The 13,357-nt window shown below is 42.6% G+C and overlaps 1 protein-coding gene and 1 pseudogene across 2 annotated transcripts; both read left to right on the top strand.

The window, feature by feature from the left end:
* Positions 1-523: 523 nt before the first annotated feature.
* Positions 524-1,869, top strand: LOC311099431 (annotated as a pseudogene). Its single transcript has 2 exons — positions 524-568; positions 1,245-1,869. The product of its transcript is annotated as an uncharacterized misc_RNA (transcript).
* Positions 1,870-7,519: 5,650 nt separating this feature from the next.
* LOC311099288 (intracellular hyaluronan-binding protein 4-like) lies at positions 7,520-12,890 on the top strand. The gene is made up of 8 exons (XM_084140001.1): positions 7,520-7,982; positions 9,418-9,526; positions 9,837-9,980; positions 10,065-10,136; positions 11,046-11,117; positions 11,354-11,534; positions 12,167-12,364; positions 12,581-12,890. The coding sequence occupies exons 1-8, from the start codon at positions 7,712-7,714 to the stop codon at positions 12,644-12,646; spliced, it is 1,113 nt and encodes a 370-aa protein (XP_083996127.1). The 5' UTR covers positions 7,520-7,711; the 3' UTR covers positions 12,647-12,890.
* Positions 12,891-13,357: the final 467 nt, after the last annotated feature.

Here is a 13,357-nt window from a genome sequence, read left to right as displayed (position 1 = left end):
TAAGCGCCCAGTGGAGTGTCAAGAGGGACCGAGGAAGGAGCACCAAGAGGTACACACCCATAGGCTATATCAGAGAATAAAAGTGTCCACTTACATTGGTCATTAAAGGTGTGTGTGAGCTGAAGTATGCTAACGGTAATGTAGTTAATTCACCAAGTGTTCTAGACTAGTACAATTTGTACTCCCCACTTAGCTAGCTACCTGACCAGATAATGATAACAACATAAACAGTGCACATGTGTATTTGTATGATGTCAATACTAGGCTGATTTCTTGCCATATCTATGTCTAAAAAGCAAATGCATTATTCAATCAGTTCATTGTATCATACACTGGAGTTAAATTCTTAGCTAGCTGATTTATAATGTGGAATATTTTTATGTGGTGTTTTTGATGCATGTCTTATTGGATACACATACATTTCCACAACTACTGCTCTGACCCTCTCTCTGAGAGTGGTCATCAAGAGGAGGATGACTTTTACTCCATGACCAGAGAAACACTGAGCCAAACTCAGGCAGGAATGGAGAAAATATCCAGTGTGGAAGAGAAGATACTGGAGATGTGGGCAAGACTACACTGAATACGGGTGGACACGATAAAGTCGATCAGACATTTTATTAAAACATTGTACTTGAATCAGTCAGCTAATGGTATCATGGCACCACTACCATTTAGTTAACTTTTGAATGAGTTTTTATGATTGAGTAAGGACACTCTGGACAATCAGTCAAAACACCATTTAAAATTAGTGTTCCTATGCATTTATTGGGAAAAATTCCACCATTAGACTGTTAAGAAATACTTTTTTTAGGATTGGTACATTGTTTGCTGTTTAAATTATTTATTAATATCCACAATCTCATTACATTTACATTTTAGTCATTTAGCAGACGCTCTTATCCAGAGCGACTTACATATATATATTTTTTTATACTGGCCCCCTGTGGGAATCGAACCCACAACCCTGGCGTTGCAAACGCCATGCTCTATCAACTGAGCTACATCCCTGCCGGCCATTCCCTCCCCTACCCTGGACGACGCTGGGCCAATTGTGCGCCGCCCATGAGTCTCCCGGTCGCGGCCGGCTGCGACAGAGCCTGGATTCGAACCAGGATCTCTAGTGACACAGTTAGCACTGCGATGCAGTGCCTTAGACCACTGCGCCACTCAGGAGACTATGTAATGTAGAAGTTTGTTTTACATTAACGCCTCAACAACCACAATGTCCCTCTCTGTTGCAGATGTGGTTGCAAATTACCTCACCTGTGTCAGACCCAGAGAAACAAGACGGCCATCCCTCAAACACAGAGCCAAACACAGGCAGGATTGGAGAAAATGTCCAGAATGGTGATTCTTTAAATACAGCCCAAAGTTCGGATAGAAGCGCTGCCACCGGAGCAGTGAAGAAGCCCTTCATTTGCGACTTTTGTGGAAAGTGTTTCAATTGGAGATGTATGCTTAAAGCCCATCTTAATTCTCACATCAAACCCTTTAGCTGCCCGCAGTGTGGGAAAGGTTTTAGTACAAAGACGGGGTGTAGTAATCACCTCTTGGTGGTGCATTCTAAAGAGAAGACCTTCAAATGCGCAGATTGTGGGAAGATGTTTGCATTGAGAAGTAGTTTGGTCAAACACAGAGAGCTTAACCCAACTCGGCACACCTGCACAACGTGAAAAAACATTCTGTGGCGACCGTGCGCTAAAAAGGCACAACTACAGTGATCACCCGGAAAGGGCAAACAGCTGCTCTCTGTGTTCTAAGACCTTTCAGTCATGGTATCAATGGGATCTTCATAAAGCAGAGCACTCCGAGGAGAAGTATTGCTGTGAAACCTTTGGCAAGCTTTTCGTTTCACCTTCATCCTGATCCAGTCATCAGAGTGCAACTCATACAGCAAGGGCTTATCGCTGTGATGTATGTGGCAAACGTTTCCGTCTTTCAACCTGTCTCAAAGATCATATGACTTTACAAACTGGACAGACACCTTTTGTCTGTGGTTTATGCGGCAAGAGTTACTGTCGTGCAAGCCAGCTCAAAGCACATGCGTTTGCCCATACCGGAGAGAAACCGTTTGTCTGTGACGTATGCGGCAAGCGTTTCCATCTCGCACACTCTTTTGAAAGACATAAAACCATGCATACTGGACTGTAATTCATGTGGCATATGTTCGTACATATTGGTGAACAACCTTTTGCCTGTAATATATGTGGTTAAAAAGTTCAGTAACCCAGGTAATCTCAAGACACAAGCTTTCTCACACAGGGCAGAAATTGTACGTTGTACTACTTGTAAAGGTTTCACCCAATTAACAACCCTTAAGATAGGTCAGCGCAGTCACACTGGCGAAAAGCCTTACACGTGTAATATATGTGGGGAAGGCTTTACCTCGCATGCCTACGTCAAGAAACACAAGATGATTCACTTTGCCACCTTAACTTCGTTCAAAGTCATGTCTGCAGCCACTGTGGTAAAGGCTTCGATCACAAATCTGTGTTGAATCAGCACATACGCACTCACACAAAACATTCAACTGCCATATTTGTGGTGAAAGTTTCACGATGAAGGCTACATTTGAAATCCACATGCGCAGTCACACAGGCGAGAGACCATTCAACTGTCGCATTTGTGGAAAAGGTTTCACTGTTAAGTCTTCTCTTGTAAACCACATGCGCACTCACACGGGAGAGACCATATGCTTGTGATGAATATGGCAAGAGATTCTCCCAGACAAGTCATTTAGTATCTCACCAGCGTGTGCACACTGGTGTGAAAGCGTTTGTGTGCAACAAATGTAGGAATGGCTATGCGTGTGTCCGTAATTGGAAAGAATGTACAGGATCACGCTGAAGAAAACCGCTCACACGATCACTCTGTATAATAGGATGAGCTTACTTCATAGATGTTCAGTTTCATTTGATGGAGAGATTATACTATTAAAGGCACAATAGACAATTCTGCTCTAGACTGTCGGGATGTATACTGAACAAAAATATAAACGCAACAATTTCAAAGATTTGACTGAGTTACAGGAAAGCAGTCAATTGAAATAAATTAATTAGGCCCTAATCTATGAATTTCACATGACTGGTCACAGATACCTTTTTTTAAAATGGCCTCACAATGGGCCTCAGTATCTCGTCACGGCAATGTGCATTCAAATTGCCATCGATAAAATGCAATTATGTTCGTTGTCCGTAGCATATGCCTGCCCATACCATAATCCCACCGCCACCATGGGGCACTCTGTTCACAACGTTGACATCAGCAAACCGCTCGCATACACAACACCATACACGTGGTCTGCGGTTGTGAGGCCGTTCTCAAAAACGATGTTGGAGGCGGCTTATGGTAGAACAATGTACATTAAATTATATGGCAACAGCTCTGGTGGACATTCCTGCAGTCAGCATGCCAATTGCACGCTCCCTCAACTTGAGACATCTGTGGCATTGTGTTGTGACAAAACTGCACATTTTAGAGTGGCCTTTTATTGTCCCCAGCACAAGGTGCACCTGTGTAATGATCATGCTGTTTAATCAGCTTCTTGATATGCCACACCTGTCAGGTGGATTGATTATCTTGGCAAAGAAATGCGCACTAACAGGGATGTAAACAAATTTGTGCACACAATTTGAGCTATTTGTGCGTATGGAACATTTATTGGATGTTTTATTTCAGCTCATGAAACATGGGACCAACAATTTTTGTTCAGTGTAGATGTAGTTGTTTTGTCTTCAATGTATAGGCTCTTTGTCGTCTGGACTGAGAGAAGATAATACATATTTGGTGAAATATTTATTGAATCAAGGGGAAAAGTCAATACCTTCCTTACAAGTTTTAATTGGCCCCCACGGAGGGCCGAGTGTCTGCGGGTTTTCGCTCCTCCCTTGTACCTGATTGATTAATTAAGGTCACTGATTAGTAACTAACTCCCCTCCCCTGGTTGTATAGGTCTTAATTGAAAGGAAAAGCCAAAAACCAGCAGACATTAGGCCCTCCATGGAATGACTTCGACACCCCTGCCTTGAAGGTTCTGCATGGTCAATCCGACTTCTGCAGTGGCCGTACAGCATTTACTTGTGATACGGCCTCTGAGAAGTCAAGGCATTCATACTTCTTGCGCTTCGCAGAGCTGTTGTGAAGGAAGATGTCAAGGAAGTGAGTTTGTGTTTATACAGGACCTCATGCCCCAACCTACCATCAACCAATCATATCAATGCGGAGCTATATGGAGCCCTCCGCATTGTTACAAAATTTGGGAGCCGCATGGCGATGCAGTACGGAGCTCGATTTGGCCTCCGCAAACCTCCAGAGTCGTAGCAATTGTGCCACACCCTCCGTACAGAGCATCTGGACCACATTGCCAGATCAAGTATAAATTGGCGTAATAGGCAAGTAATTTCAGCGCTGGCCATGACCAGACTAAAGATTGAAATGGAATATGAGTGGTCACAGAGTGATTCGCCCAGGGACCAGACACGTGAATTTCTAAATCCACGACGTCTGGAATATCTTTGTGTTTAATTCAGGAAATGGTCCTCTACAAGCTGGAATGTTTAACAAAATTACATTTGAACCAACTCTACTGGTTACCTGTGTGATTGGTCCTTATGTGGGCAGAAATTTGAAACAATATATCCACTGGAAAGTATTATTAACCAACTTTTCAAAGCGCTGGTTGTGTGGTCAGATTTCTATTACCTGAAGCATGCTCAAAACCATGTAAATGTGAGCTTGGTGAGTATATGTGCTGCGTCTCGTATTTACGTTGTGTGTGCATGCTTCATGTGATCTGAACATACTACCAGCACTTAGTGCTTTTCCAATGAGACCAGTGGGCTGCCAGTGTTTTATGTTAATGTAAGGTCTGTGTGACACTGAAGACTTGTGATGAGCAGAATCAACAACTTCTCCATCATTCAAGACTGTTGCTTTGTGAGGTGTTTTTAAAGTTCACAGTTAGCCATATGTAAATGCAGGCTGAAAAGTACCCAGAGCCTTGCCTTAGCTCCAAGTTATGCTGCATTTCAAGGATTTACCCCAGTGTTTTACCCAAAAGGCTCAAACGTGTCTGTTTCCATCTACACGGGCCGGCACCGTGTCTCACTGGGCCATGGCTCCGGCGGACCTGCTCTAAATTGGAGCCAAGGCAAGGCCCTGGGTACTTTTCAGCTGGCAATGGCTAACTGTGAACTTTAACACCTCACAAAGAAACAGTCTTGAATGATGCAGACAGAGGTTGTTGATTCTGCTCACCATAATCAAGTCTTTAGTGTCACGCTCCTGATGGAAACACCAATTACACTAGAGCGGCCCACAAAGATACTCAAATAGTGGCATATACGTTGTCTTATTTCACTGAACAATTTTTAAAATTATTATTGAAGGTGCAATATGCTGAAATCTGTTATTTCCTGGTTGCGAAAATTCTAATAGTTCGCCTAATTTCAGTTTGTGACAAAACAAGCAATGTATAGTGTAGAGAATCATTGGACCATCTAAACCGCTGTGAACTAGCTTTTCAATAACCAAATATATTGTATTTTCAGCTGTTTGAAGCTGGTGTACAAAAGCTAAAGTAAAAGACGCAAAAACTACGCCTAAGAACGGGAAGCGTAGAAATAGCGCACATAGAACATATCTACCGCTTATTAGGTTTGCTTTCAATGAGAATGACAGATCTATAACTCACTTTTTCTATGTGAATTTGGTCGGGACGCCCAAAAAGTTACATATTGAATCTTTAGATAAAGGAGCATTTTGTAAATTCAAACGTTCCACCTGCAACTAGCGATGGAAGTTTAGAAGTCACCACTTTCTTCCAAGTCGAGAACGAAGTATCGGCAAGAAAAGGTTGGTCGAAAAATATCCAGCTTCGGGCACACAGCTGCCTGAGATCAAAAGTTATCACAACTAATGATGAGAACCGTTTGATCCCATTTGCTATGAGCAATACTGGTATGTTATTTTCTGACGCTTTAGGGGCATGATGAAAACAGGTATCTATTTTGCAGCCGCGCTGTGCAAAAGATCAGATCTCTCCACCTGGTTAAGCCAAGGGAAATATTTAATTATTTGAATTTACTTTTGAAATGATTAAATCAATATTTGTAATTAATAGTAGACCAAAATTCGACATTTTCACACACTGGCACTGTATGGAAGGTGCTGGAGATACAGAATATATGATGTCGAATTTTGTGTACTCCTGAGTGGCGCAGTGGTCTAAGGCACTGCATCGCAGTGCTAACTGTGCCACTAGAGATCCTGGTTCGAATCCAGGCTCTGTCGCAGCCGGCCGCGACCGGGAGACTCATGGGCGGCGCACAATTGGCCCAGCGTCGTCCAGGGTAGCTCAGTTGATAGAGCATGGCGTTTGCAACGCCAGGGTTGTGGGTTCGATTCCCACGGGGGGCCAGTATAAAAAATAAAAAAAGATATGTATTCACTAACTGTAAGTCGCTCTGGATAAGAGCGTCTGCTAAATGACTAAAATGTAAATGTAAATGTAATGTCAAAAAGTGGTCAACACCTCATGAATATACCTCAACACCTCTTTTAACACCTAATTAATAATATTGTAAAATTATTGGGGGGCTCATTTTGTTTGGACTATCTTTGGCTACGTTTACACAGGCAGTCCAATTCTGATCTTTTTTCACTTATTGGTTTTGACCAATCAGATCAGCTCTGAAAAAGATCTGCGGTGAAACGATCTGGTGTGATTGGTCAAAATACCTATTAGTGGAAAAAAAGATCGGAATTGGGCTGCCTGTGTTAAAGCAGCCTTTTTGGCTATAGAAACAGATATGGTGTGGAGATAATGGGCTTGTTTGAGTGGGTAAGGCTGAAGCAACTGTCTGCAGACGAAAATCGAGGAATGAATTCGGAGGAGTTGCATCTGCAACAGCCGAAAGTCGGATTTGATTTTCCAACTGCAAGGCACAGTGCAACATGGCAGTGTTGCCATTGTTTATAAAAGTGTTTCTTTGTAATGTCGAATTTAACATGTCTCACAAACTGTAAATATGTGTGTACATTGTACTATCAATTGGGGAGAGAGAGCCTCAAATATCACATTAATTTGTACATCCACTGTATACATATGAATCGTGGCAAAGTTGCTTCCTCTTTCAGTCATGTCTTTGGTCCCATTCGCGTGGGTCAAACAAAAACACCAAGGATTGGTTGACAATTAGTGCTTCCCACAATGCAGGTGATGGCTGCAAGTTGCAGAAGGTGAGGAGCAACTGCAAAAAAATTGCAGTCAACTGCAGTTGAAACTTTTACATGGTTGTTGTAAAGTTAATGCAGTCGACATTTTTATCCACATAATGCAACACACATTGAAAGGTGGTGACCAGCGAAGTTACCAACTTGACAACAGTGATCCGCTCGAACGCGCCCAATAAATATTGTACGGCGATGACGATTTTAAAGTGGTGTGTCCCTTTAAAACCTAATGAATAATATTGTAATATTATGGGTGGGTCGAATATAAATTATCCGCCATTTTGGACAAACCGCATGCTCTAATGCTGTAGCCTGCTAGCGAGTTAGTCTGAATTTTAGCCAGGGCGAATAGTCGTGTTTAATCACAGGTCAATATGTTTGTTCTTGAGTCTTTCGGCTCGTAAAAAACGTCAATAGATTTAGCGGTGTAATCCAGGTTGTTTTCCAGTTGAGTTTTTAAAACTACATTCTCAACATGAAGGGTATAGTTGAAGAGGCCACCGACACCGAAAGTGCTGGTTTTGGGTGCGCTGTTACAAACCGCTTTGGTCAGCTTTTAGACGACGAGGCCGACCCGTTCGACATCATTCGCGAGGCTCAGGTGGAGAAGCAGAAGAAAAAGAAGAAAGATGAGCCAAAAAAACCTGCTACTACAGATAAACCTATTAAGAAGGACTCCCAAAAGTACAGGAGAACTCCCTTGAGTGCTGGGGAAGGCGACAATGCAGAAGTTAAAAGTTTACATGGTAAGTCGATGCGATGGGTGAAGGCCGAGCTAGCTAAAGGTTGGACACGTTCTTGATGTGAAGATTGACAGCACGTGTCGGGTGTATTGAATGTGTAGGTAGCTGAACTTCAACAATTGCAGCGTGACATACTTTGCTTGCTAACTACACATGACACACTAATAATAAAGATACGCTCTTATTGTCTGTCCTTCGCGTGTTCTATGTATGTGTTATGGAACTCTGTAGGATTGTGGACGTTCTGTTTTTATCTGCTTTGGGGTAGTTAACTACTAGCTAGTCAGCAGTTAAATTCGGTGCAACATGGGGTTTGTTCTAGCTAGTTAATTTTACTTGAATCAGTGTTGCTTTCGTGAAATTACTAACAATTTAGTTAACTATCAAGTAGGCTGCCGCTAAATCGATCACATACAAGCTAGTTGAGTTTAGCTAGCTATCGTTACATAACAGGCCTTTGAAAGTATCCACCTAGTTAGCTAGGAGGCTTGCCACACTAGCCAGCTAGCTAACGATAGCTAAAACCTGGATTTAGGTCACAAGACAACTGTACACGTTAGCCATGTCTAATTGTAACTTTTACACTGAACAAAAATATAAACGCAACATGTAGTGTTGAAGTGACATGAGCTGAAAAAACAACACTTTCCGTATGCACAAATGTTGTGCACAGCTTTGTTTACATCCCAGTTAGTGGGAATTTCTCCTTTGCCAAAATAATCCATCCACCTGACAGGTGTGGCATATCAAGAAGCTGATTAAACAGCATGATCATTACACAGGTGCACCTTGTGCTGTGGACAAAATACCTATTTAAAATGTGCTGATTTGTCACAATGCCAAAGATGTCTCAAGTTGAGGGAGTGCAATTGGCATGCTGACTGCAGGCATGGCCAACCGGGCTGTTGTCAGAGAATTGAATGCTAATTTCTCTACCATAAGCTGCCTCCAACATCATTTTAGAGAACTTGGCAGTATGTCTAACTGGCCTCACAACCGCCTCCATATCCGGCTCCTAAACCTGTGGGGTAGGGTGCTGAGGAGTATTTCTGTGTGTAATAAAGCCCTTTTGTGGAGAAACTCATTCTTATTGGGTGGGCTGGGCTGCCAAGTGGATGGGCCTATTCCCAGCCATGGCTGCACCCCTGCCCAGTCATGTGAAATTCATAGATTAGGGCCTAAAGAATTTGTTTAAATTGACAGGTTTCGGTACATGAACTGTAACTTAGTAAAATCTTTGAAATTGTTTATTTTTGTTCAGTATAGCTACCAGTTAAACGGTAGAAACAAGCAAGCTGTGGCCTCGGGGATAATACCTAAGATGTATATTTTGTTGTTTGCTAGCTAGTTCTTGTTTACATTCTAGCTTGTTTTGTGTGTGTGTGTGGTGCTGCTTGCATAATTTGTCATCTACAATAAGCTTTAATTTTATGTGCAGGTCCGAAATATCCTCGAGGTGCACCTGGCCATGTAGAGGAGCGACGAGTTGGCTTCCGTGATCAAAGGCAGAACGACAGTGCAGCACCCCTCGGATACTCTATTGAAAGGTAGTTATACACTAGAGGTGGGCATTTTTCTGGTTTCACATATTAAATGGACACTGGCTATTCAATAATTCCCATGTTTATTTTCTATGCTGACCCCGCTTTGCAGATCTGAGAATGGATAGTTGTATTCAAGTTGAAACTCCACCTGGCCCACCAGCACCCTTGGTGGAGCAGTCATGCTTCTTACCCCCATTCTAGTCTTCTCATATCAGCTAGGATAGAACAAAGGCCTATCGTTGGGGGCTAGAGAATGTGTTTTGACTCTGACCACAAGGACTGTAATAACTAACTACTCACTCTACCCCAACAGGCCTGTGGATCAGGGTGAGCGTGCCGGAAGGGGCCGAGGTGGAGGCCGTGGAAGAGGAATGCGCGGCGGCAACTTAAGATCCACAGATGGCTTTGACCAGAGAGGCAAGAGGGAGTTTGAGCGCCACAGTGGCAGTGATAGGACGTAAGAACAATACTCCTCACATTACCCTTAAATCAATTTTGACATGAAGTAGAGGTTGGTGACATTTGCATTTGCCTGTTGCAGTGGTGTGCGGCCGGAGGAGAAGCGGGGGGGCAGTGGTCCACGTAACTGGGGATCCATGAGGGACCACATAAGGTGAGTATGCACACTAGGACTGTTGGTGCTTGTGAGGAATTTCAATCAAATTGTCACAAGCTTCGTTAACTACAGGTGTAGATTAACAGTGAAATGCTTACTTACAGGCCCTTCCAAAAAAAAATACAATTAACACCAGGAATAAATGCATGATGTATAACGATAACTGTGTACCAGTACCGATTCGATATGCAGGGGTACGAGGTAGATGTGTACATATAGGTAGGGATAAAGTGACTAGGCAACAGGATAGATGATAAACCGATGAGTCAAGAGTTAGTGCAAAAAGGGTCAATGCAGATAGCCAAAAGCTAGCCGGACTAACTATTTAGCAGTCTTATGGCTTTCAACTTACTCTTGAAAGTAGTAATAGTAGAATGCACGAGGTTGGAAGGGGGGCCTGAGTGAGACAGTGTGGGAACTCCTGGTCTAGTGGATGCTAGTGACCTGTTGCCACCAATCAAATATTTCACATGGGTGGAGGTCCAGAGGTTTTCTGAAAATGTTTCTGACTTGCAACATGCTAGCTAGCATAAGTTGCCACATAGGCTACTTAAACGGAAAAATACTAAAATAAGAATGCCCTTCAGAGGGAACGTGATTTAGACTCTGACCTTATCAAATGCAAGCATTAACAGCCAGTGCTCCCATTCAAACACATAATCAGATACTGAAGTTCCCCACACTTCCAATAGTAGTCAACAAGATGAGATTTGGAAGGATGGAACAAGAGCAAAGTTGTGACTTGTATCTAGAAAAAATATAAATTCAAGCCAATGTACTCCTTTTTGATTGAATTAAAAAAAAGCCCTCATTGAGTTGAACAACCAGCGCATCTCGACAAGTGTTCGTCATCTAAGAAAATTGTCTTGCGTGATTGTTACCATAGTAATACTGATGCTTTTTTAGTGCAGTGGCTGATGGGGCTCCCACTGAGGAGGGAGGTGACGGCGATGAGGTGGCAGAGACTGGTGCAAATCTGTGAGTGAGCCAAATGTTTGACCAGCGCAGCACCACTATTTAATCTGAGACGTGCAAACAGTATACATGTATAGCCTAATTATTTCTGCAATACTCACTAGATATTTTAGACCAGGCTGTACATACTCAGAACTCTGACATTACCATTTTAAATACTCACAATTTACTCTAGTTATAGAATTAGTTTTGGAGTGTTACATTTTCCAATGCCATAGTAACCCATTGCTTCTCTGCAGCGCCCCTGAGACTGAAGGTGAGGGGGAAGCAGCGGTGGAGGTTGCTGTGGAGATGTCTCTGGATGAGTGGAAAGCCCTGCAGGAACAGAACCGGCCCAAGAAGGAGTTCAATCTGCGCAAGGCTGATACCATTGTGCCCTCTGACTCGGTAGTCATCCACAAGTCCAAGAAACAGGTTGAGGTGAGGAATCCTGGACCAATGCTGCAAATACAGGCTGCTTAGTCACTGCTTGTTCCTGTTCGGTACACCTCATTGAATTACAGCTAAGGTTGCAAAAGGAAGAGTGTATATTACCAGTAAAAAAAATACTACCAGAATTTGGGAACTTAAATATATTTTTTAAATAAATAGAATGACAATGCTGTAGAACATGATCCTAAATATAACCAATGAAATTAGTGAATACCACACCGCTTGTTTAATATGAGGGTTTCGGCATGAAATCCTTTATATTTTTACACACTTATATTTATTTTATAATGTCCTTGTAAATGTTTTGGTGAAAACTGGTTGCAGTTGTAATGGAAGTAAATGCTTGAAGACTTAATTGAAAAAGAATCCACTAGAAACTCATGGACATGGGTATAAAGATGAAGAAATTAATTAATTAATTTTTTTATATGAATGTGTAAACAAATGTTTAAGTATAAGTTACCATAGATTACCTATTTAATTACCAAAATTCAAGTACCTTTGGTAAATTTACTGGTAGTTTTACAATCTTAATCACAGCGAACTGATTTCTATAACACCGTTTTTGTTTGCATTGCCTGCTGATTGTGCTTATGCGTCTTGGTTCTGTGAATCCACAGGAGCAAGTTGAGGAGGTTGTGGAGGAGGATGACGCTGCATCTCTCCGTCGCCCCGCCAATGACATCACGGCTAAACTGAAGATTGACTTTGGCAGCCTTGGACGACCCTCACGGGGGACCAGAGGAAGAGGGGGGCGTGGACGAGGTGGCCCAGCCACACGGCCAGAGACCATTTCTCCTCAGAAGCCTCCTGAAAAAGTATGTCTGGACTGAATGGGTCCTGTTGGCTATACATGAAGGGCTTCAAACCACAGTAGAGGGCAGCAAAGTGCACTGGTTTTCTTTAATCCCTGGTGCCTTTTTCTGCTTGTGCCTCATGCTAGAGTGAATTTCACTACAATTGCCTGTTGGGCTTTGTTCTTTACCCACGTCTTGATGCAGGCATCCCACTAAGTTGACTCTGATTCTCCCCAGGCCCGGGTCCAGCAGGGACAGGCACCAAACCCTGATGACCCAGAGGACTTCCCTGCCCTGGCCTAAAGGAAGACCAGCATTGGACCAGAGCCCAGTCCTTAGGTGGCCCTTCACCTGTACTGTGCCTTAGTGGAATGAGCTTAACTTCGCAAGAGGAGCAAAAAAAGAAACTGGTTTGCTCCTATACATCCCAAAGAACTGTATATAAATCAAATTGCGATCTGGTCTCTGGATAGTTCAGGTGAATGGCCTTTCATTGTAATGGGGAAATTGACCTGTTTTATAAAAATAAATGCACTGTTCACATTGACACGTCTGGAATAGGTTACTATTTGTACAACCTTGTGTAAATTGACATGGTGATGGACCCCTTGTTTGCTCCAGTGAAAAATGTATCAATTTAAGCACATGAATTACTGTAGGTAATGGCCATTTGTGCCCATGCTTACAACTTGCAGCATGCCTTTCAGTCAGCCACAAGGGGGAGTCGAGACCATTTGAGTCCTCACAAGCCATCTGAAATTTGCCTCGCACTATTAAACAACCGCTCATCCAAATAAGAAACACAAATGTTAAACTGCATGCAATACTTAGCCCATTACAGTAAATGATTTGTTTGGTGTATTAATCTTTATTGTAGAATGTATTATAGGCTATGTAACCATTACCTGCATACATTTCATCACTAACTGTAAGTCGCTCTGGATAAGAGCGTCTGCTAAATGACTAAAATGTAAATTTCCATTCTGTAAAAGTAGTGTCCATAACTGAGCTCTC

The sequence above is a fragment of the Coregonus lavaretus genome, assembly GCF_964263955.1.
Source record: "Coregonus lavaretus genome assembly, chromosome: 24".
NCBI classification, from domain to species: domain Eukaryota; kingdom Metazoa; phylum Chordata; class Actinopteri; order Salmoniformes; family Salmonidae; genus Coregonus; species Coregonus lavaretus.
The sequence above is the reverse complement of the archived record's forward strand: the minus strand, read 5'-3'. Positions and strand labels throughout refer to the sequence as shown.